This window comes from Sinohyriopsis cumingii, unplaced genomic scaffold (assembly GCF_028554795.1).
Source record: "Sinohyriopsis cumingii isolate HCF-2022 unplaced genomic scaffold, ASM2855479v2 utg000233l, whole genome shotgun sequence".
NCBI classification, from domain to species: domain Eukaryota; kingdom Metazoa; phylum Mollusca; class Bivalvia; order Unionida; family Unionidae; genus Sinohyriopsis; species Sinohyriopsis cumingii.
Window position 1 is genome coordinate 931,784 of NW_028315880.1, and position 25,872 is coordinate 957,655.

General features: G+C 42.4%; 1 protein-coding gene across 2 annotated transcripts in view; it reads right to left on the reverse strand.

Annotated features, from left to right (window-relative positions):
* Positions 1-23,349, reverse strand: part of LOC149774405 (flavin reductase (NADPH)-like) — a 62,197-nt gene extending 38,848 nt beyond the window's left edge. The window contains exon 1 of one of the 2 annotated variants that reach the window (XR_016416869.1): positions 22,908-23,349. Coding sequence is in view for 1 of the 2 variants with exons in the window: in XM_089945321.1 (XP_089801447.1) it covers positions 22,908-23,042 (135 nt within the window). In the remaining variant the exon portion in view is untranslated. The remainder of the gene's footprint in view (positions 1-22,907) is intronic. The other variant, XM_089945321.1, reaches the window with a different exon arrangement.
* Between the last annotated feature and the right edge of the window lie 2,523 nt (positions 23,350-25,872).

Below are 25,872 nucleotides of genomic sequence, written 5' to 3' on the forward strand. Positions count from 1 at the left end.
GAAATATCAATTTTGTTTTAGGGAGATGTTTTCCATCACGTCCGCGCTTTAACTATAAAGCTAACAGTGTTAGCCATTAAAACCCATTCCACGGAATAAAGACAAAGAAAATGGTGGTAGCAACAGCGTTACTGAATCATTTGATAGGTATTTATTATTGGATAGTAGATGTTACGTTTGTCATGGAAAAGACAGAGAAAGAATTCAAGATAGAAAAGTGTCTTGACTGTTTTAATACTCTGAAGGAAGCAAAGGAGATAGTAAAAGGAATGATGGAAGAAGAGGAAAAGAGATTGAGATGATTGATTGACCCACCTTATGTAAGAGTGGGAAGTTTAAAGGAAGTACTTGAAAATGTCATCGAAGTCAGGTGCTTCTTAGAAAAGATATTGAATTGGACGGAGTGGCGATACGTAAAATGGGGGTTGGACCAGCTGACAAAAACGGAAGAAGTAATGAGGAAAGTGATGACGGAAGAGGTAAAGAACATCAAAGAAAAGTGGACTAAGGAAAGAAGAGAAGAAGAAAACAGAAAGAGAAAAGAAAGCGTTGAGAAACTCAACAATAACTGGATACGAATACAGGAGAAATTCCGAGCGATAGGTCATCCTGACTGGATGCCTGAATCAGAAATAAAGAAGAAGACAGGAATAATGGCAAAAGTTAGAAGATGGCTACAGAAGTGGAGGAAATAAAAGAAGATGATGATGAAACCAAAGGCCCTTTTCAGGGCCACCCACATTCCTAGAAAAGAGATCGACTTTCAATTGTCTACCCCTTTTTTTTATTTTTTTTTATTTTTTAAAAAAAAACAACAAAAAAATAGAGACCCATCAGTAGTGAAGGGGGGCACTTTACGGACAATGGGAATTAGCATTAAAAACACCCCTGGGTCACTTTACGGACAATGGAAATTTAACATGGAGAAAAATCGTGGGTCACTTTACGGACAAGGGGAATTTAACATGGCGATAAATCGTGGGTCACTTTACGGACAAGGGGAATTTAACATGGGGAATAGAGTTTGGGCTTGTTTAGGGACAAGGGGAATTTAACATGGGATTTTTTTTTTAAAAAAAAATTTTTAAAAAAGGGGTAGGCAATTCAAAGACTATCTCTTTTCGAGAAATATGGCTGGCCCTGAAAAGGGCCTTTGGGTTTTCTTCTTCTTCTAATTTCTTCTTTTCCTCCACCAACTTCTTATTTTATCTCCAACACTCTTTCTCTTCTTTTTTTTCTCCTTCTCTTCTTTCTTCTCTTCCTCCTCTTCTTCTTTCTTCCTCTTCTCATTTTCCTCTTCTTTTTCAATTTTTTCGTTCCATGTTCTTATTCTTATCTTTTCCTCTTCATCCTCCTTCTCCTCCTTGATCTCTTTCATGACACCACTAATCTTGTCCTTTGCTTTCCTTAAATTGTTAATTTCCATCTTTACACGATGGGGACTATAGGAATAATGGTCTTCAACCAGTCTTAATAGCATCTGTTCCATTATTCCTAAGTTGTCTAAAACGTCTTGCAAGGTTTGTAATTTGTCCATTTGGTTTGACGCCATCTTCTTTGTATTCTTTGCAGAATGGTTTGAACAACTAATACTGTGGATTCTTATACGAAAAGCGCGAACGTGAAGGAAAACATCCCCTAAAACATAAAATGGATCTTACCTAGATGATGACCAAACATCGCGCGGACGTGAAGGAAAACATTCCACTTTTCTCATTTCATATAATATAACCCTAACTATACTCTCCACATTTGCTAAGAAACCCATAATCTACTATTCACACAAACATACCTGAGCTCTTACAAACACACAAACACATACACTTCCACTATTAATAAAGAGTTAGTGTTTATTTTCACACTACTCTACCTACATACATTGGCAAATTAATAGTTATTTCTTTTCTAGAGTATTGGGTAGCCCTGAAAAGGGCTGTTTTGTTTGGAACTTCATGGACACCTGGTTAATGGTGGCACCTTCCAGGCCTGGCGCCACATACACATCTTATCCCCCACTTACTTTTTACCTTTTGGGGGGAGAGAGCAGAGGCAGGATATGTCGCTTCAGAATCCCAATTTTCACTCTCTGGGATTCTGAAATTTTTTCTTCTCTCCTTTTCCTTCTCCTCTTCTTTATATCTTCTCTCCTCCTCTTCTTTTTTCTTCTTTCCTCCTCTCTTATCCTTCCCTCCTCGACAATGGCTTCAGCGGCCAGTTCATTTAATATGCGCCTGGCATATTCCAGATGCACATGAAGTTCCAACAGTTTCTCCAGTCTCGTGTTCATTTTTGGTGTTGATCAATCAACAAGGGTAGCTCGACTGCCCAACGAGTTTCAATTTATACTGAAAGCGCGAACGTGAAGGAAAACATCCCCCTAAAAACATAAAATTCATCTTACCTAGATCATGACCAAGAAACAACAACAACGCGCGGACCTAAAAGAAACACTCGCTCACTTTTTTTATGCTACCCATCACTTCAATAGACTATCCACATACTCAAAGCAATCCAATCTAACCCCTAATATACACCTCAAACAACCCCAAAAACAAACATCATTTTAATCTACTATCCACACCAACCTACTTTATCACTTACAAACACAATCACACAAACACATACACTTCCACTATTAATAAAGAGTTAGTGTTTATTTTCACACTACTCTACCTACATACATTGGCAAATTAATAGTTATTTCTTTTCTAGAGTATTGGGTAGCCCTGAAAAGGGCTGTTTTTTTTTTGTTTTGCTATGGCATTCTTTTTTAGTTTCTAAGAATGCGATGTCCTCTGAGGATAGACTTTCTGGCGATAGGTCTGCTTCTTCTGAAAGAGAAGAAGAACTCTTTGGTGTCGATACGACAATCGACAAAGCCTCTGTCAGCTTCAGGTTGCTGCTGCTGTTGTTGCTGCTGCTGTTGCTGCTGTTGCTGCTGTCTCTGAAGTCTGTACTTCTCTGTCCATTCTTCTTTCTCCCTGTTCATTTCTTCTCTGAAGAGCTCTTCTATCAGGTCTTCAGTGATTTTTAACATTCTCACATTCTCTATTTCTTCTGGCTTCGGTATCAGACTGTGTCTGACCCTATGCAGATTCACGTAGGCTTCGTTGAGCTTAGCTAGTTTGGAGCACATCTTCTTAGGAGGATGAGTCGACAATGGATGGCTAGACTGGGAACAACTCGGTTCTTAAAGTTAAAGCGCGGACGTGAAGGAAAACATCCCCCACACGGTTTTCGAGCCGCAACGTTCATGAGAGGGATAGTAAGAAATGAAAGAGCATCAATCCAACATTCTTATAGCTAAACAAAAGACAAAGGCATTTTTTTCTAAACACAACATTTTTTTATTCAAAAATCACTTAACACTAAACAACAACATTTTTAACAATAATCCAACACTATAACATCAAACAATTTTTTCAAATCACAAACATTTTTTTCTTCAATTACAATCTACTTTAAACAAGGCTGACAACGTTGTGAATGAAATTGTGATTTCCACTGTTGGAAATCATTAGGCCATTGATGGACACTACGTTTCCTAGCTTGAGACAAAAGATAAGCATAATGGTCACAAAACCATCGATCTACTTTCACATCGTTTCTAGCAGAAGAACGAGGATCAAAATGAGTCACTAAATGTTCTAAGGAATAGCCCAGGCTGCGATGATGCAGAAAATACACACAGTACTGTCCACACACCAAGGAATCTGTGCCTTGTAATTTCACGTTATTGAATCGGGTGGTTTGAGCATTTCTTCTCATAAAGTCGATGATATCGTTTTCCAAAGGAGGCAATCCGTACGAATCGAAATATTCCACACATCCTTCTTGAGGAAAGTAGACGGCTACCCAGTGGGTTCCTGGGAGATGACTATCGTCCGTGTTGATCACGTAAGCTTGATGGTCTTTAGGTTTGCGATGAGGGAGTTCATCTTTAGCACAGACGACAGGATTCCAAGAAGACGTATACGAACTGTGGTTCAAAAGGTAATAAAGTTCCCAGGTATCCATTGTTTTGTGTTGTTTGTTTTCTTCTTCACAGGTAATAATACGTCGTCAATTCGATCCTGACTTTTTGCTTGAAAATGTCTGACGAATAAACGGTTATTCGTTCTGTTTCCTCACTCTGATTCAGGAGAGCTTCGATGCGATGGATCTCTTGAGTGGTTAATGGTGGACAAGAATGTTCACGCAAGTCTTTATACCACTGGTGCAACACGTCTTCGTTCGAGATGAGACTCCAAGCTTCGTCCAGATACTCGTCCAATTTTTCTTCTTGACTCAACATCAGGCATTTATCGTGTTGAATTTGACTGGGATGATCGTTTTGACATCCATAGCAATTTTTCTTGATCAATTCCGTCATTTTGTCGACCAAGTGTTTGGCAAAACAGGAGACTAAATGGGCTTCTTGTTCTGGCCATCTCGACTTCATCATGATATCTTCTTCGTCTTGAGATTCTTCTCCTTCCACGGTCTCCTCACATTCCATCTCCAAAGTTTCTCCACTAGGTAAAGAGGGATAACAGTCTTCCATAGCTTCTAATAATCTAGAATGACTTCTCTCAAACTGTTGATTTCTATGGTATTATCGAATTCTGCATACAGGATGACGTTCACCGTCTCTGTTAGTTTATTTGCAAACTGAAGTTCCACACGAATCTGGCCAGATTTTATAGGGTGGAAATGTCCCTCGTCGCTGCCTTGGTCTGGAGTGAAATCGAAAGCCCACAAAGCATAGCCTCCTGCATAATCGTCATACTCAATGCCGTGACTGGTGTTGGTTCCTAACTGGCCGGTGGCTTCGTACAGGGACAAGTACGATCTCAAGTAATTGTTCTTGGCAAAGTCAGGTTCGAAAGGTCGGGTACACAAGGTCTTGCCATCACGACTGACTTCGATTTTCTTCACACCGAAGTGTTGAAAGTTGAAAGGATTTTGAGAGATGAGTCCGTTGAAGGCTTCATTATTGACCATACCAAGGATTAAACGCTTGGGTAACTGTCCTTGAAACAGATGATCTTCGGTTATGGATTGCAGGTTAGCGGGAATGGTGAACGTTTTCACTTCCACGCGTCGGATGGGATACTTGGCAGTCGTTCTGCTCAACGTCTGACTGATGTCGTTTGCCACTTTAGGTAACACTTCTACGCGTCGTACGTAGAGTTTGGCTTCTTGGATTATGCTTTTAGGAGCCTTAGCAAGATCAGCAGCTATCAAATGGAAAGTGGTACTGCTACGATTCAGTCTCAAGCGAACATTCACCCCGTTCAGCAAATATTTCTCTTGCAACCACATGTCCAAATGCAAACGATCCATCAGTTCTAAACTGTTCTTATTTAGGATTTTGCTTTCTCTTGCCTCAAAGCCTTCATTGCTTTTATCTGTTGCGTCGAACTTGCCCGCTGTGTCATCTGCCCACAGCACACAGGCATTGAGATGACTTGTCTTGGCATCTGTTCCGTACGTCAAGAGATTTTCCAGGTAGGCACGGTAAGGGTATGTATCCATGCTGCTGCTGACTAGTTTGTTATTCAAGTACAAATCCACTGAGCTGAACAAGGAATGCATGAAATTGTTGACGGGACCTATTTCGTCATCGTCTTCTAATCCTTTATCATCTTTTTTTAGAACTTGGACTTTCAAGTACAAGTAACTGCTATTCAGATCGATGTAATCTTCGGGCTGCCCCTTGATTTCAAACTCGATGGGAGCGGAATCGGTCAATGAGGAGATGGGATCAAATTCCACCCATTGGGATTCTTGCATGGTCATCATGGTGGGGGGCATGGCAAACAGATCCAGTTCCGTCTTGGAACAAGCGCAAGACTCTCGGTGCATCATTTTTTGTTGTTGCTGTGTTTCAATAATCGAAAACGTCTAAGTCTCGAACGGTTCTTCTTTTCTTGGCCTTTCTCGCTTGAAGTCTGGTGAAAGGGTGTTTTCTTCTTCGTCGTCTCTTTCTGCCTTGTCCTTGCTGAATGCTTGACTCGGTAGCGTGCAGGGCATTTATAGGTGTGTCTCGTCGGCCCAAAATGTCTTTGCCCGTTTGCAGCAAGACATTTTTACCTGCCCTCATGAAGGCTTCTTTAGGGTTTTGTTTGTCGATGATGACATTTTGGAGAAATTCTTTGCCTTGCGTCAGTGCCGCATCTTTCAAGGCGTGCAATCCGCGTGTCACCATCGGTTTCAAGACTGGAGCCACCGAACGAAAGGCCGATTTTAACATGTCTCCTAAACCGTGTCCTCGCTGTCGAGCCACCCCTCGGTACACTGGATAGATGACTTACTTACGAGTCGTGAGAGAACCGTTTTCGAAAATGGAGTTTCACCGTGACTTTTCCTTTGGTGAATGAAATATTTTGTCCCAAATCTCCTTTTATAGTAATGTTGACCGTGTCCAAATACGACTTGCTGACCGGCAAATAGTGAGGATGGACAAATTCGCGGTGGACGTGGTAAGTGTTTCCACCTTCCTCGTCAGCGTTCGTGGCAGAATCCACTTTGAAAGGAATGACACGCAGTAACGGTACGGAGGTGTGTCCCACCACGTTGTATTCCACTACATCGGAGTATACAAAGATCAAATTCAGTCCTTGGTTCAGTTCTACCGGGGTACGAAAATACTGGGCAAAAGTCACGTTGTCGTAAATGATGGGTAATTCGGGTGGTGTTTTTTGTTCTAATTTCTTCCTCATCTCCGTGTCACCGCCCAACATGTCAAACAATTCAGGACAAAATTCAATGGAGACGATTTTACTTCGCTCAAATTTCATCAAGAAGCGACGAGCTACTTTGTGGTACTCCATGGTGACACTTTTGTTCTTGAAAGTGTCCTTCTTAAAAGTTTCCCCAAACACGCCATTAAACTTGGAGGCTATGGCGCTGACCAAATGATGACCACTGAAATAATAGCCTGGCAGAATGGAGAAGTTGTAGGTCCACGTTTTAGTTTTCTCATCATAGGTTCTATTGGTATATGTGCCAATCTTATCCAACTCCTCTTGCAATGGTGTGTCATGAACTTCCACCTTAAAAGTATTTTGATTGGGAATGACATTGTGGACTTGGGTCGGGTGAATCATTTCCACTAAAGCCACTTCCCAATGGGCTTCGTGATCTAACTGGATGGCTTGAGGTAATTTGGCCGTGTAACAGCACAACGTGTTGTTGGGAAACACCTCCATGGAACTGTCACTGGGTAAAGTTAAGTAAAATTGGTTTTGGTGACTCATAATTCCAGAGTTCTGTGGCTGTCCGAGGGGATATTACTGGATGTCAGAGGCGTGTCTCCGCCCAAAATGGGGTTCTGGTTGTGGTTGTTGGAGTGGTGACTGGCACTGACACTGGCACTGGACACAACGTTCCCATTCGAGGAGAATTTCAGGGAGGGATTGGGAAGTAGGTAACCGATGCAACTGCTCAATAAAATGGTCCACAATTGTTTGTCTCCTTGTTGCAAACTCAAATTGGCGATGGCTGCCCCGATGACACAATACACCACGAAGATTTGGCAGAAAAAGACGATTTGCGTTTTCGGCACACGTTCTCCACACCACACCCACAAGGGTTGTTTTTGTAAATCTTGCACAGAAGAACTAGGGGAAGAAGGACTGGTCGACGTAGCTGCGTCTGATGTGTGAAAGGGCATGATGGTCACTTCTTCTTTTTATAGTCGATGACTTGCGAAGCGTCGATCCAAGAATCGAAACTGGGTGGATATCCTTTCCAACGTACTTTGACTTCTTTGACACGTCGTTTGCCCACTTTACGGGTTCTGCGTTCGAGAATGCTTTCGATGTCGTACACGTCGTCTTCTTTTTTGGTGACACGTTGTAACTCGGGCAAATAAAACGTTCCTTTGAGTACTTCTCCGTTCATGTCTTCCAATTTATAGACGGCAGGATGACGGCCATGCACTCGTCCAGTGACGCGAAACAATTCGGTCGTCCAGTTAGGTAAGTAACCTTTGTCGAAAGTGCGTTTGGTTTTGCCAATGCGCACCCAATCTCCTACGGCCAGCTCTCCACTTTTCTTGGGGACAGCCCTCGTCGGGGACGTACCGAACAGGCGCTCGAACACCAGCACTTCATTGTCGGGAGTCACGTCTTGCGGGGCACGTCCAATGCTTCGATGGTAAGATTGGTTGTACGCTTGCACCAGGTGCGGTAAGATGTCGATGTACTTCAGAGTGTGGTGATGCGTAAAATATTTCCACATGCGTTCTTTCAAAGTGCGTTGAAAACGTTCCACGATGCTGGCTTTGGTTTCAGGATTCTCGGTGGTAAAAAAATGAATGTCACGTTTCTTTAATTCTTTTTGGAAAGCTTGGTTCAGAAATTCGGTGCCTTTGTCCGTTTGCCATCGAAGAGGGCGACGACCGCTTTGTTTCAACACCCGTTGCAGGGCTCGCACTAACTCGCTGCTGGATTTGGAAGTCAAGGGTACGACCCAGGCAAATTTGGAAAAGACGTCGATGACACAAAACAAATATTTGTAACCACGATTGTAGCTGGCCAAATGAGAGACATCGGCTAAATCGGCTTGCCATTGATGATCGATGCCTTCCACTCGGGTGCGACTTCTGGCAAACTTGCGTCGAATGGGTTTGTGTAAAGTGTAGGTAGCTTGTTCTTGTAACCATCGTTGCACTTGAGGTAAACGGAGACTTTTCAGTCGCGTTTTGGCAGCACGATACAATTTTTGAACTCCTGCGTAACCTGCAGGATGCGAGGGATCGTAGTAAATGCTAGCTAAGACTTTTTCCATTTTTTGTGTTGATTGGTGTCTTAATAAGGCACCCACTCTTGGAAGAGGCTACTCTTTTTCTCTTGGGGTATTTTCTCTTGGGGTATTTTCTTGGATTGCAAGGCTTTGCGTGTGCGACCGGCAATAGGTGTCGAAGAGGAGGAGGAGGATGTCTGAGCAGGGGATATCGGTTCTTGTTTCACTTCTGTCTTCACTTCTGTCTTCACTTTCTTTTTCTCTTGTGAGGAAGAAGGGGTGGCCATCATCTTTTTAATCCATCCAATTCTGGAGGTAGGTGGTGTTGTTAACTTGCGTACTTTTTCTGGTGGAGTTTGAAACCCTTCTTCTTCTTCTTTTCCTTTTTCTGTCTTGGTCACGGGTACTGGTGGTACTGGTACTGGTACTGGTGATGGTGCTGGACTTTTCATCAAGGTCTTAAAATCTTTCAAAGTGGGTAGAGCTGTTTCGTCTAAAGCTTTCTGGTGAAAGAGTTGCAGTCTTTGCAAGAGTTGACCGTACTTTTGCGATTTTTCTGTTTCGGACAAATCTTGGCGATCCAGCAAGGATTGCAATTCGTGTTGTAACTGGGACATCTCGCTCAAATTGGGATTGGGAGGTAAATGCGGGGTGCGTTGTTCTTGCCACCGATGGTATTCCATCCATCGTTTGTAAGGCACTAAAGCTAGTTTTCGTCCTTCCATGGGGTTGTCAGGGGTGAATTCTGAGATCTTGGGACTTCCGAAGGCCTTTTTATCTTGCTCCCATCAGTCCTCCCAACATGGTTCCCAAGACTCCTTTCAGTATGGGGCCTAACAAGAGAGGTAAAATGCCTCCACGTTGGACCAACATCTTCTTTTTTTGACGAATGGAAATTTTCTTTTGAACCATTTTCCGAAGAACGTGACGATGTTTGCCTAAGCATTGTTTCTGGTGTTTGGACAAAGGGATCGTGCCTTTCAAAACGTTTAAACAACATTCGCACACGGTATCGATGACCTCTTTGGAGGCCGTTTGAATGAGTTTTTTTCGTAGGGGTGGAGAAGCTTTGGACAGGACAGATAACAGGTCCCCATGTTTGGCTAAACGTGGTGGCAGTCCTTTCCTTTTCTTTCCTTGGGGTTTTCTGGAGGGTGACATCTTTGAGTCTTTAGGAGCACCTAAAAACACTGATACCCTACTCGGTCACAGGCCTTTTTTATACTGGAACGCGTCGCCACTGATTGTCTTTACGGCGTATTAGTTTGAGGACAGGCATGACACGTCGTGCAGGGGTACGTAACGGACTAAATCGAGCCAGTTCTTGTTTGGACAAATCCAGTAAACTTTGTAACATGCCCGATCTTTCTTGGACTTTGATTTTGGGAGAAGGTACTTTGTGAGCAGCAGCCACTGCCGCTAAATTGGAAGGTCCTGCCACTGGGGAAGTTCTTTTGGGGGTCATCAACGGAGAAGTTCTTGGTGTGATCAACGTCTCCAAGTACTCTTCAGTTCCTGGTGACATCAACGGAGAAGTGGACAAACGTGAGGCTGCCGGAGACGCAGTCATTGCCGTGGCAGGTCGTGGCTTGCGAGTGTAAGGTTGCGTCCTGGCCGAAGTGCCTCTCTTGCGACTAGTTTTCTTCTGTGGACTTTTCTTTTTCTGAGGACTTTTTCTCTGTTTCTTTTTCTGGGGGCTTCTTTTCTTTTTCCGGGGTGATGGTGGTGGTGTCTGGTAAGAGGAGGGTCCTGCCACTGGAGAAGTTATTCTTCTTGGGGACTTGGTCTTTTTCTTTTTCTTCTTGGGGCTTCGTTGGATTTTTGTCTTAGGGATAACTTTGGGGGCATTAGGATCCCATCTTAAGAGTGAGCGAATGATGACCCCTCCTAGAGTACCGCTCCCTCCAGGTTTCAAAATGATTTGTTTTTTGGTTTGAGTGTCGATGCGGGGATCGGCCAGTTGGACCAAAGCGACTTTGTTTCGATCGAAAAAGCGTTGGGTTTGATGAGGAATCTGAATGATTCCTTGGAGTAATTGACGTGCCGTCACCGTGAACCATCGTAAGACTTCTTTGAGACTAGCTTCTAAGACACGGGCTCGTGTTTGTGGATCTTTTTCTCGACTGATGCCATACAAGGCACGAATCAATTTGACGGGAAGATGCGACTGAAGGGACGTCATGTTCACACTGTGTGAGACAGACGAAAAAGGGTCTGAGGTTTTTATAGATTTTTTTCATGGGGAGTGAAATGAAGTCGAGGACGGAGACGTGTACAGGACAGGCCCTCCGTCTTGGCACCAGTGGTGAAACAAGTGGGTACGAAATCGCAAATCCTCGGGAGTCGTAGGTTTCAAATCGACGAGTAAATAGGCGTGTGGCGTTTGAGTGGCATCGTCGTACGCCTGAGTCAGCCAAGGCGTTCCTAACTGTTTGGCTAAGACTTGCACTTGCGATTTATCTCGAGGGCTTTTAAACAAGACCACGTAATGCGCATTGAGACTGATGGTGCGATGGGCTTTACTTTGTTGAAACAAATTTTGGGTGATGTAAACGACACTGGCATTACGGTGATGCCCTTTGCGCGTGAACCACAATTTAATTTCTTCTTCGTCTTCTCCTAACATGTCGTCGAAAATGACCAAATGGGCTAGACGGGAGTCAGAGACGATGCCATCGTCTTCTTTAGGAATGCCTTCCACAAACACGATGGAATCGCCTTGACTTTCTCGCAAGAGGCTGTACGCCGATTGCCACTCTTTGTAACACCACACGATCCGTTGAGGGGGTCGATCGATCAAATGATGTTTATGTTCGATCAAACGTTTGACGAATTCGGTTTTGCCTGAACCGCTAGGTCCAGCAATGAGCATGTTAAAGGGATGGCGAAGATACAAAGCCTCCCAACTGGCACGATCTAAGTGTTCGTCGATGACTTTGACAGTAGAGGAAGAGGGAGCAGAGACAGTAGAGGTAGCCGTGGTGTCAGAAATGTCACTTGTGACACGAAAACAAACAAGACAAGAGTTTATATACTTTTTCAGAACACGTTTATTGAATGTTTTTTATCAAACATGAATACGAAAGACAAAAATACATAAAAGCCAAAGGCTTAAGTACAAGAATAAGAGGCACATGATAACGATGAACGTGGAATAAACACAAGTGTCTGTACAACAATCACATGTTTTGGGTAATGTTCTAACTAGTTCAACAGGGGGTAAAGTCACACAAGTGTCCTCCCGAAAAGGTCTTTCAGGTCTGTCCACGACAGTCCTGTCTTGGGTGACGGGTTCTTCTGGCACCGTCACTAACACGGGTTGAAAAGTAACTTTTTTCCTTGAACAACTCTCGTGCATACTGGGCCACTTCTTGGGTCCAAGCCTCAAAATCCCATTCTTTCCAGGCACGGACATCTGTCCAATGGGGATGTAAGTCACAAGCTACACACACATCGTCATACACGTCTTGGGTAGCTAAAAGTTGACGAATCTTTTTTTCCTGTTGAGGTCGAGAAGTATCCAGATGAAAACGCAAGGCTTTGAGCAAAAGGAGTTTTTCGTGACCATTTAAGGCCATGGAGGTGGTAAGTACTGATCGTAAAGAGTCCACAAAGAATCGGCTGGTAAACGAAATCCCAGAAAACAAGTCACTAAGACACACACCACTTGTCGTCCAAAATTGAATGGATACAGTTCTTGTAATAATTGATGGTAATGATCCACGGTTTGAATATGGTCATTGAGTTCCTTCCACGGAATCTGTTGGATGACATGTGACATAAACCGTGGCATGGCAGCCTGTTTTTATATTCTCTTTTTTTCGGATGCAATAGACGTACTTTCTAGCCAGAGATCTTCGTTCTCCAGTAGGGAATCTAAATCTTGCATACTGTAACCGAAACGTCAGAGTTCGTTTAGGTGTTTCCTCTTCCTCTAAGTAGATTCCACGTAAAATATGTTGGTAATCCTTTAACTTGTCTTCCTCAATGTATTGCTGTAGGTGAATCTCGAAGTAACCATAATCATGAACATGTCGATCATTAGCGACCTCAAAGTTTTGAACAAGGTCTGACCATTGAAAGAATTTCTGACGAATCAGTTCTCTTATACCATTCAGGTACCAGTGGTTAAAGATCTGGTGACGTATCGGATGCAATTGTTCTTTACGTTTCACTTGTATTTTGACCAACTCTCGGTAAATGCGTTCTCTCAACTCCACAGGCAAAGCACGAATGTTCTCTTGTAAAGTATCCATGAATAGTTCATACTAAATCCTCTTTGGTCTGACACAAGAAATGTACTCTTTGCACAAACATGGTTTCACTTCAGTGTCGAATTTAAATCGTTGAGTCACTAATCTACACATTACAATTCGTTCAGAAGTTTCCTCTTTCACCAAGTTGACATTGTGTTCAAGATGTTGGTAATTCGTTAACTCTTCCTCTGGAATTCGATGCAGTACGTTTACAATGATGTAACTACAATCGTCCATACCAAACCAATCCTTTTTAAAACTAGAGGATCGTTGATCAATGTCTGTCCAATGGAACACTTTCAATTGAATCAGTCCTTGTATAGCCTTCAGGTACCAATGGTTCAAAAACCGGTGACGTAACGGATGCAATTGTTCTTTACGTTTCACTTGTATTTTGACCAGCTCTCGATAAATGCGTTCTCTCAACTCCACAGGCAAAGCACGAATGTTCTCTTGTAAAGTATCCATGAACAGATGATTATGGTAAAAAGTTACTTCAATGTCTCGGTCCCACTAAAGGTAAGTAATGACAATTCGGTGACCATCGAGCATGTTCAACGTAGGCCGAATCTTGCGGTTCCCAGTGGTGAAGTGACACACCGCAACTGAAGCACTTGACTTTATCTCCTTCGCCCAAGTAGAAAAATCCGGCTCTGGCTAATTCTTCGGGGGTCGGTCCTCCCAGATACTTTGGCCATTTTCCTTTGAACGATTGAAGACGATTTTCAAAGTCGCAGTATTCCGACAAACGCACAGGAAACGAATATTCGTTTTTCACAGGTTCGTTTCGATGAGGGTTGAGTGACATGGGCAGGAGTTTGCTCAGGGCTGGATGACATCCGTAGGGAGGTAAACGTGAAGGTGAACATTCCCCTTTAAAACGAAACCCAGTAAAATGTCCAAGAGGACGAGCGGCATCGCTTTCGCATCCCTCAGGTTTGACACGCACAGCATCACTTTCCATGACAGGGGTAGTGAGAACAAAGTTCCCATGATGCTTTACGGCATCGCTCAGGTCACAACGTACAGCATCGGTCCCATCGCAAGGCTCACAATCGCACTCGTCTGCAAACTCCGTTACGCAATTACAATGGTAACCACATGGACAATCGCAGTTTCCTTCCGGACATTTTCCGTCGCAATGCATGGGTCTTATCCATCCAGTATTAGTCACACTAGAGGAAGATACAACTTTTTTACAATCCCCAAACTGGAACGATGTCTTTTTCAAAGTATTCATCTTGTTCGCTCGGTCTTGGTAGTCACAATGAACTATCGATCTTGACCATAGCACCCTTTTTATACTAGTCGCAATGCAGTCTCCAGCTTGTACATCTTTCCTTTTTTACGTTTTTTATGTCTTGTTCTGGAAGGTACCGTCTCTAAGGTACCGTCAACATTGTACCGTAGTGTGATGGGTGGAAAGGCCATAGAAAGGTAAGGGCAGTGCGGAGACCATCGAGTATGTTCCAGAATAGCTGAATCTTTATAGATACATAGATCCATTCGTAACTTCAATCCACAAGCGAAACACTGTACCTCGTATCCCAATCCTGACTCAGGTCCCAAGTAGACAAATCCTGTTCTAGCTAAAACATGCGAAGAAGGTAATCCTTCCCTATCCGTAGGCCATTTCTGAAACGTGTCCAATCGATGAGCACAATCACAATAGTCAGGTAAGAAGACTGGAAAATGGTAGGGTTTGAACTTGGAGTTCTCATCGGGTTTCTCACTCGATTCTTGCTGTGGCGAAGTCATCTTTCTGGTGGGTGGCTATCCTCTTACAACCAATGTTTTATACCAACGTGTTAATACGGTAAGGTGAAATGATTGGGAAGTCGAACTCGCTTCTGGTACACGATTTGATAAACTTTTTCCAAAGGTCGACTGACGATGTGGTGAGTGGGTAAACGTACAATCTTGTTCGGTTGGTAGGTGGTCACTTTAAAGTTTCCATCCTCTCCCGATTGCAAGGCTTCTTTCAATACCCCAAAGTTGACCACTCGACTGGTACGATAATTCAGAGTCAGTCCTTTCACTTTGCACGTCGTGTGCACTTCTCCTTGTTTGTCCCGGTATTCGTAGCCGTAATTTTTAGGACCGCCACTGACAAAACTTAGAATCTTGTCGTCGGGATGCTCGTCTGTCCAGGCTCCTAAACGGTCTCCTTCGATGTCAGGGTGATGTTGAATCGGGTGATGGATGTAAATGCAACTGTCCGTGTCAAAGTACAAGACGCGTTCTTCTAACAGTTCTAAAGCTTCGTACAATTTTAAGCGAGCATGGGCTGTCACGTAAGCCGCAATGATGACATTTCCAAAAGGGTCGTCTTGTACAAAGTCCAGATCTTCTTCGTAATTGACCAAGATCAAATTCTCTCGAACGACGTCCACGTGTTTCATGTATTTGGTTTTGTCGTGAATCATCTGGAAGTAGCGGGAAGGTTCTGTCAAATATTCCGTCTTGGGTAAACACGGTCGTTGTGCCATTTTACCCCACAAGCAATTTAACATCACTTTGGCAAACGATCGCCTGCCTTCGTTTTTCTCGATGTGGTCTAAAGTGATGCCTTCTTGTTCGTAGTATTTCTCTTTGAATTGTATTTGGTCTTCGGGAGTGTGACACCAGGAAGGATAGCCGCTGGCTTCTTGCTTCAGTTTCAAAAAGGCATCCACGTAGTCTGCGAAAATGCCTTTCTGCGTGGGGTCACCCTTGCAGTACTGTTGTGTCTTGGGAAAGTGGCAAATTTCGTACACTTCTAACAGTTGGTATCCCATGTCCAGAGCTTTGAACAATTCTACGCTGACCCAAGTTCCCGTCAAGGCTCGTTCTTCCTGGCTGTGATGGCAAGGTTGGTCTTGGTTGCACGTTTCGGCACAAGTACGGCACAAGGGAAACATCAGTTTGCCTTGACAATGGTGAGGTAAGACGGGATGGTATAGGTTCGTGGGAGGCAAAACTTTGCACTTGATCAAGCCTTCGTATTGTCGAATGTTTTTCAGGTCGATGTGTTCCGTCAGCAATTGCGGGTGCCCTACAGGAAAGCGACAATATTTGCACACGTAGGGATACAGCGAACACACGTCCAAGTATTTGATTTCTTCTCCTTTCTCTTCGTCGGCTTGGTACAGCAAACAGGTGGCATTGGTCCTTCCTCCGTACAAACTATCCCTCGGGTTCAGCGGGTCCATGAACTGGTAACTTTCCACGAGGCGTTTAAACTCGGGATCGGTTTTCATACGGTGATCGTACTCGTGTTCCCACATTTCCACCACTTGGTATCCTTGCTGTTCTAACTTTAGGCGTCGCTGACAAGTGTCCTGGTACAAGTCTTCCATGGTTCGTTGCAAAAACTGATTTTTAGTGCCACGGTCAGGGTAACAGACGGGACATCCGTGAAATAAGCAACCGTTAAACTCGTACACGATCTTGGGGTTTTCTAAGTCCCAGCCATCGACCGAATACGTTCCGATGGTCTTTTCGCCTCCTCCGTTGCGGGCATGCTGAATCCACTTGTCTTCTTTGTCGCACAAGTAATGTAACCAGCGTAGGGCTTTGACCGAGTATTGACGTTTGACAAAGTAGGTCGTTTGAGGACTGATGACAGCCACGGTCTTTTCAGGCATGAATCGTTGTCGATACACTAAGGAACACGCTTTGGCAATGGTGCAAGCTTCTTTCAAAGGATCGACCCCTCCGTGTTCCATGAACAGTTCTCGAAATTTTCCACAGCAACGCCGTAAAATGTCCACGTCGGAACGACAATACTTTAGCATTTCTTCCTGAAAGTCGAAAGGGTCCGAGGCGTGAGCCTGGTACCAAGCGTAGAAAGCTTCTCGTTGTTCGGTACGCATGTTGTCGGGGTCGTAATAGTGAGCCTCAGGTAAATGGGGTAGAACGGCGTGTTGATTGGCTTCCGTATTGAAAAAGTGTGGAAAGTACCCTTTAGCCATTTCTGTCATTCCAAACGTTTTAGGCATTCGACTCAAAGGCATGGACAAATAGCTCATCGAATCTTTAAACTGTACTTGTCCCACTTGCATGAAAATGATTTTGGCTCCGTTCAAAGTCACTTTAGGACGCTCGGTGCCTTGTTCCGTATAGTACCTCAAAAGAAACTGTCCATCGTATCCGGAGAAATTGTGAGCCATCACCGTGGCATGACGATGACAATCTCCGTAACGTTCGATGTCCTCTTGGCTCCACGTCTTGTCGACGGGGTCTAAGACCCATTGGGCAAAATCGGCTAACGTGTTGGGTCCCCGAAAGATTTTTTCACGCCCTCCGGGAATCTTGCTGCAGTGAGGGCAATGACTGAAGATAGGTTCTTGAATGCACTTCTCGCACGCTCGATGAGCCACGCAGAAATTAGGAATGTGAATGCCGGTCTCTTGCATGCATTCGAAGTCGAAAAAGATGAAATTGCCTTTCTTCTTGTGACCGTCCTCTTTCTCTGGTGGGGGTTGGTATCTTTGCACGTAACATTGGTGTTCCAAGTCCACGATGTGGTGACAAATGTGACATTTTTTCTTTCCTGAACATACGTGTGCCTTGGTATTATTGGTACGTATGACTTGTTCACACGTAGAGCACAATCTCAGCAGTTGACAAGCGCATTTCTTCTGTGAACCTTGCGTTTTCAGATGTTGTTGGTAACAGGTAGGGCTGACAAACGTGCGCAGACAAGTGGAACAAGGCACTGGTTCTTCGCTCAAACAGGGTGAAGAGGCCAAACATCCTGTGCATTTCGATCCACAATGCTTGTGTTGCTCTCGATTATTATAACCATGGTCACATTTCTCACAATAATAAACATATCTCAGGAATCCAGTGATACTGGTAATGGTATCGAAATGGTCATCGTGATGATAAAGGTGAATGTATTTTCCATCCTTAAAATCTTGGCCTCGAAACAACAGAGGTCCGCGCACTTCTTGAGGGTGCACTTTCAAGGTGTATCGTGGAGCTAGGGCATCTTGCAATTTTTGCATCTCAGGAATGCCACAGGGTGTGTCTTTGGACAGTCCGGCTTGTTGTAACAGGAGTTCTGCTTCATTTCGTTGTTTGGCTCGGTCGGAACGTTGAATAGTGTCCCAGGTTCTTTTCCATTCTACCGTGTCGTTCTTGTTGGCATAGGTTCGTCCCACCACGATGGCACGGGCTAAACACATCTGGTCATGAGGGTTGTTAATTCGGACGAGACTCTTTTTGGTGTTGCGAAGGTCGTCCACCAATAACATCTTTTTGCGTCCTGTCCCTTGAGGAGGAGAGACGTGGGTCATGTCCAGTGTGGCTTTACCATCGGTGATGTCAAACTGATCATTAGATTGTTGTACGTGTTGAATCTTGTCCATGACTTTGGAAGCAGTCAATTCTGCAGGGGTGCTAAACTCGATCCAAACAGGGGATTTCAAACCGTCGTGTTGTATGGAAAGTCTCAAGCGATCGTCTTCTTTGGGTTGACATTGTCGCTTGAGTGCAGTGAGCAAAGAATCCCACACCTCGGTGATGAACACTTCTGCTTTCTCTAACGGCACTTCAGCCTTGAAATCTTTAAACTTCACCGTGTATTTGTAAGCCGTGGTTCTAAATTTTCTAGAGGAGCGCTTTTCCGTCTCTCGAATGGAATAGTACTTTTCAGGGTTAACTAAGGGTGGTGAACTTGGTTTAGAGGGTTGGGATTCTGGTTCACTCATGTCCTCTTCAAAATCACTAGCATGAATTTGTGCCAAGATTTCAGCCCTGGTACGAGGCGATAGATCACGTTTCTGCCTCTTACTTTCTTCTTCTTTCTTCTCGAATGAATGGGATCGTTTCATCTTGAAAGCAAAAAGTCAAATGACTCAAGTTCAAACACCATGAGCTACTTTATAGTCATAGCAGACCAGCGTATATAAAAGGGTATGTGTCTTGTCCTTTCACTATTCATTTCACTCTCAAGCCGAGCACAACGATGGAAGAGACTAACCAGATGGAACGTTTCGTCAGAGCTTTGCGAGGGGTCATTAGAAAATTCTCTTCAGACCAGCCTACGGACTACTCTCCTTCCTTTAGAGATAAAAGTCAAGATACTTGCTATATCTGTCAGAAGAAAGGGCATTGGTCTTCAGAGTGTCCAGACCGTCAAAAAAGAACAAAAACAGGGGCTAAAAAAGACAAAAGTCAAGATACCTGTTATTATTGTAAAGAAAAAGGACATTGGTCTCCAGATTGCCCAAAAAAGAAACAAGAGGAGTCAGAAGAAAAGAGGAATTCTTCAGAAGAAGAGAGGGATTCTTCAGAGGAAGAGAGGGATTCTTCTGAGGAAGAAAGAAGACAGGTGAAGAAAAAGAAACAGGAGAAAAAAAGAAGAAGGGAAGAAAGCGAGGAGGAAGAAGAAGAGGAAAAGCGTGTGACGGTGAAGAAATTCAAAAAACAGAGAGACTAAACATGGAGAAAAGAAGAAGTCAATGAACTTTCAATTAAAGTGTTCTGTTGTGAATTGTGAATTGGATTGTAACAATAGAGAAAAGAATAAATGAATGATATAAGGTAAGTGTCTTTGAGTTATGATTTTAAAATAAGAACGTACACTCACGCACTCATACACAGACACGTACTATAAGGGTAACATGGGTGGGGTTTATTTTTGAGTTATTGGCAAATTGAAATTGTATTTCTTTTCGAGAAATGTGGGTGGCCCTGAAAAGGGCCTTTTTTCTTTATGGTGAAAGGGTGAGTTTAAGCAATCAACTTTAACTGCCTTATGCCTTTGCCACGGCCAAGGCCTACTTCTGGACTGCGTAATGTTGATGATGATTGGGTTGAAATCACTAAGGGTGGTACGGTAGGCTTAGTCACAGGGTTAACGTGTTTAGCTCGGGAAGGTCGTATTCTCTTCGGTCGTAATAAAGAAGTCTGATACATTTGTTTCAGACTTCTTAACTCCGCTAAAATGTCCAACAGTACCGTGACCGTTTGATTTTCACCCTCTTGTTTCTTTGCTGCTGCTTCTTCTTGCTGTTGCTGCTGTTGTTTTTTTCTTACCTCTTCTTCTTGTTGCTGTTGCTGTAGGAGAAAAGCCTGTTCCGCTTCCTTTTGTCGTTGTATAAATTTCTCCAATTCTTCTTTTTGTCTCTGTCTAAAATTTTCCACTTGCGGTAATGAAGAAGGTAACGAAGGTTCCGGAACAAATTCTTGCGAGGAGAGAAAATCCACAAAATCCCAATTCACCTCTTCTGAAAGTAAGTCCGAGTTCCCTTGGGCAGTCTCCCCTGCTGGTGCACCCCAATGGATCGTTTTCTGAGTTTCCGTCATGTTGAATCACTGTCGCATAGATTGACTGCACACAAGCGCTAGCGAATCTAAATAGACTACGTGACGTCACAGACTGCTCTCTTCGGATTGGATGCGGGCTGACTGAATTCTGTAACGCGTGTTCGGATTGGTGAATGAACTCAATCCGTTTCAATCCTTCCTATCCCTATAAATAAGCGCCGTTCAATGCATTGATTCACCTATTCTCGGAGCCTCAACATGTGGACCGACGTTGAATCTTCAACCCTTGTGTCAACAATGATGTTCAGGACGGACATGCTCATGTATGTCCGATCCAAGTGGACCGTTGTCCACAGGACCAACAGCAGCCTGTGGATAAGAAGAGTCTATATAGAGAGACAAGGTTGCCTCAAGAGGACTCTGATGTATGGCCCTGCTGTAAGACGAAGTTTGAGGAAAAGAAGATGTCACAAATGCCCTTTATGTTAAGGGCATATTAACATAAACCAAAGGCCCTTTTCAGGGCCAGCCATATTTCTCGAAAAGAGATAGTCTTTGAATTGCCTACCCCTTTTTTAAAAAAATTTTTTTAAAAAAAAAATCCCATGTTAAATTCCCCTTGTCCCTAAACAAGCCCAAACTCTATTCCCCATGTTAAATTCCCCTTGTCCGTAAAGTGACCCACGATTTATCGCCATGTTAAATTCCCCTTGTCCGTAAAGTGACCCACGATTTTTCTCCATGTTAAATTTCCATTGTCCGTAAAGTGACCCAGGGGTGTTTTTAATGCTAATTCCCATTGTCCGTAAAGTGCCCCCCTTCACTACTCCCATCAGGTCGGGACCATATTAAAATAGGTCCCGACCCTGTTCCATTTCCCCTAGTCCCTAGACAGGCCCAAACTCTATTCCCATGTTAAATTGCCCTTGTCCCTAGAATTGCTTTTTATCTCCCATGTTAAATTTCCCTTGTCGCTCAACAGGCCCAAAATATATTCCCATGTTAATTTCCCATTGTCATTAAAGTGGCCCAGGGGTTTTCTCCATGTTAAATTCCCCTTGTCGCTAGAGTGGCCCAGGGTTTTTCTCCATGTTAAATTTCCCTTGTCGCTAGAGTGGCCCAAGGGGTTCTGTAATGCTAATTCCCATTGTCGCTAGGGTGGCCCACTTCACTACTCTCTTGTATACAGACAGAACCTCAAAGAAGAGAAAAGGAGAAGGCATTTTGATTCTCTCTCTCTCTCTCTCTCTCTCTCTCAGACGATGGCGATGTCCAGTGTAACTGGACGGGGTCTATTTAATGCACGCTTATTATCCCTGACGCACCTTGTTATCGAAACTCATAGTAGTCCATATTGTCACTGTATTGTCACTAGTGAGTGCCCGTTCATGTAAAAAGTAACTTGTTACAAGAGTAAAGTTTTACTTTTGGACATGACAAAGTCTTCATCAATGAAACTACAGATTACATATCATCGGACACGTAATACTCCTCCAAATGACTTTAGCACCAATAGATCGAACGGGGATGTTATATCGATAAATAAATACATACCTGTATTCGACTTGGATGAAACACAAATTAACGGAATGATCTAAATGGAGGCATCTTATTGCTCAATGGAACTTGATATTTGTTCGAAATTCTTAAAACACACACACACACACACACACACACACACACACATACTGATAACAAAGAAATGTCTGGTAACACGCTAAAGACCCCCCCCCCCGAAAAAAAACCCCAAACACAACCAAGCACGCGGTCAGACACATGCGACATTACAGATAACCTCGAACAAGTAACGGCAAATGGCGCCCGGGCCGACGATGAAGGCTCAAAGGGTTTGGGCTCCCCAGGACCTCTAACACCCGTGGTTTTGGCGCCCAACGACATCTAGTGGCCCTACCCGTCCCACCCCGGCCGTTAGTAGGCTACTGCATTTCTGTCAGTGGCTCCCCTAACCATCAGTGATTAAATAGATCAGCTTGCAAGCCCCTCTCTCTCTCTATGTATGTATGTATGTATGTATGTATGTATGTATGTATGTATGTATCAATGAATGTATGTATTCAATTAAAAATAGTTTCCATCCAGATCATTTTGGAAATATTCTACCGGCATGATTACTGGCATGGTTCATATGGCTTCCCAGCCGATTTTTAGTATTTCGATGTTTACCTACCGTGATATAACTATAGGAAGTGTACATGCTACACATAAATTTCAACAATAGCACAAGCACAAAACACTCAATTCACAAATATACCCATATCTTACATTATTAGATAATAATAGGTGAGGTGAAAACGTTACATCATAGTCTTAAATTATGACATTTGCACGAGTCAATCTACAAAACTACCAGGGGCCCCGAGTGACCGAGTGGTCTAAAGCGCTCGCCGTTAATAATCACCGCCATCTCACCTCTGGATGCGTGGATTCAAGTCTCAGATTCGGCCAATGTGGGTATGTTAGAAAGCTTGCCAGTAGCTTCTCGTGAGTCGGTGGTTCTTTCCAGGGTTTTCCTCGGTTCTTCCTCGACCAGTTATACTTCCCGCCATGTAAAACCTATCTTGTGCTGAAAAATGGCGTTAAACCCTACAACAACAACCACAACAATGAAAATATCTCCTGACACATATACAACAACAAACTTACTTTAAGATTCTCATGCTTAACCGTGACTTTCTCAGGATTCCGAACAAGTGCTATCACTTCATGGCCCCTGTCTAAAGCCTCGTTCACAAATTCTAACCCGGTGGGACCCGTTGCGCCTAATAACGATATCTTCATGTTGAAAGAGTTTGTTAATATGGACGTCGGTGAATCGTGAATAATATGGCTGATACGTCCGTTGTTGACCTTAGCACCTCCGTAAAGTTAAATGCCCTTAATATCGATCAAGACTAAATGAGACAATAGGACTGATATCTTCCACGTGTTGTACTTTAAAGTAATACACCCATTTACTCAAGTATCATCCTTCAGCTATTGACCCGTGTTGATATCACATGAACAAACGATACGAGCCCCTTTGGTTTATATCAAGTTGCTGACACAAGCAGTTACGATTAAGCCTACATCAGTGCACTTGCACTCTCAACACACAAAGCCAGGTTTAACAATACTAACGCATGTGTGTTGCGTACATGAATATATACGGAAATAAGAATGTAACGCTGTATGTAACTGTATGCTTTATATAAGCTAACAGGTTCATATTTTTACTTTTGTGATTTGAATGGCTATTATTATTATTATTATCATTATTATTTCAACTGATCTTTACATGCAAATCGCCACTGTAATATCTGCTTCAAGAGGAAAAATGTATCGGTAAAAAGAGTAAAATGGACGCCATTATCCATTAAAGTTTACTAATTTTACGTGCATTATTTGTCGAGTTATAAGTACTCCGACAACGTCCTCGTACGTTGAGAGGCCGGGAATGTGATATTTTCAAAGAAAGTTCTTAAATGCTATATTTACAGTGTTTGCTAGAAAATTTGGAAGAGCGATATTATTAGTATTATTATTATTATTATTGTTGTTGTTGTTGTTGTTGTTGTTGTCCTCGTCGTATTAAAACCAAACTCTGTATATGGAATCACAACATGAATGCACATCATATAAGTAATTGATCTGAGATTCTTGGTCCAGCGTAAATATTCCGTTTGGAGGTGAGGTACATGGCAAGGAGGGAGTTGTTGGCCAGTGGCTGGTTCACAATTCGCATTAACAAAACATCCGAGAGTCATCAAATTTTTGTTTAATTAGGAGCATGTACGTCTTTCTATACCTGCTGTTACTGCTGCTGCTGCTACTACTACTACTACTATTACTACTACTACTACTATCAGTAGACCTCAACAAGCACAGTAGCATCACAATAATATCACTAAAACCAATATCACCAACAACTATAACGACAACAGCGGCAGCAATATAAAATTATATATGGTTAAAATTTTTGCAAAGGAGTCTTGTATGTATGTATGTATGTGTTTTTGTGTTTGTGTGTGTGTGTGTGTGTGTGTGTGTATGTATGTATGTATGTGTTTTTGTGTTTGTGTATGTGTGTATGTGTGTGTATGTATGTATGTATGTATGTGTTTTTGTGTGTGTGTGTGTGTGTGTGCATGCATGTCAATATCTGTTTCAAAAAATTGTACCTCTTATTATCCATGCATGGATGGATGGATGGGTGGATGGATGGATGGGTGGATAATAAAAGGTACAATATTTTGAAACAGAGGTATCTTAATTTTACATTTGCTACGAGTTTAGGCTCGAATAAACAGTAACAAAAGGAAGAGTGAAAACAAAAATCTTTGCAAAATATAATACTTTATTTTCCTGGAAAAATTATGTAAAAATGAAAAAATATGAACTTACGGTTTTAAGAATCAAATCCAAAAATAATCCAAGAATAATCCACAAACAAAACTTAAGAAGCCCTAATAAAAGAATCTTCTAGTGATTTCAAGTTCGAGTTCCGACGAAGAATCCAAGCTGGAAGACGATGATGTGTGCTGTAACCTGTAGTGTGTTGAAGTCTACAGTTCCTTGTAGAAACAATGAATATCACTCCGGTTTTTGGAAATCCGAATATATTTTTATAAGAGCTTTCTTTGTTCAAGAATTTCGTATGAGCACACCTATATCTCCAGGAAAAAAAGAGTTAATCCTTTTAAGCCCAAATAACTCCAAACTTTGCTTTGTAAGAGCCCAACTGAGAATAACTCTCCAAAACAAACGTTATATCGTATTCTAGAAAGCAGTTTTGAAAATCCCTAAGTTGCTAAATCGAAAAAGAGGTCGGGGGTCACGTGATCGTGTTTATATCATGTACGCCTAACATGATCTTGACGAAAACCAATAATTTTATTCAGAGAAACAAAAAAATTATAATAAAAAAATGTTTACATCTTAAACCATGTACTCCCATCATGACCTTGACAACAACCAATCATTTAAAAATAAATATAGAACTTATTTACGTGGCTACTACTATCTTTGAATCAAGGTCAGGATCCAAGTCAACACATGGTGTTTACTAAAATGAACAGTCAAGGTCAAACTATTTTCTGAAAAAAGTATAAGTTCCTAGCAAACAGTCCTACATTATTTTGACATATAATGAAATTTGAAAAAAGTAAGATTTTAAAAATTACAAACAATTAAATCATATATAATAAAATCTAATATTCGTAACACATTTTACTACAATGATTTATTCAAAGTACAATACAGTTTAGCTCATAATGTGTATGCGTGTACATGTCGCTAAAACAGTGAGCTGAATCAATACTTCAGCAGTTTCAGATTCTGTGCTGAAAATGGCGTATTTGTCCAATTGTTGGATGTTTTCAAAATTTATACTGCAGTTTGGGATTAAAAATACTAATTTATGTTGAGAACACAAATAAAAATAATGCATTGAATATCAATATACTTGTTACGTGCACGATCATTTATTTTAATTTGTTCCTATTTTACTGTATTTTATGTTTTATATTTTATCATTTTTCATTTTTCATTCTTGTTGATTTCATGACATATTCATGATATTTTTTATTTCCCTCTCCTGTCTGATTGCCGATTTTATATTTTTAGTGTATTT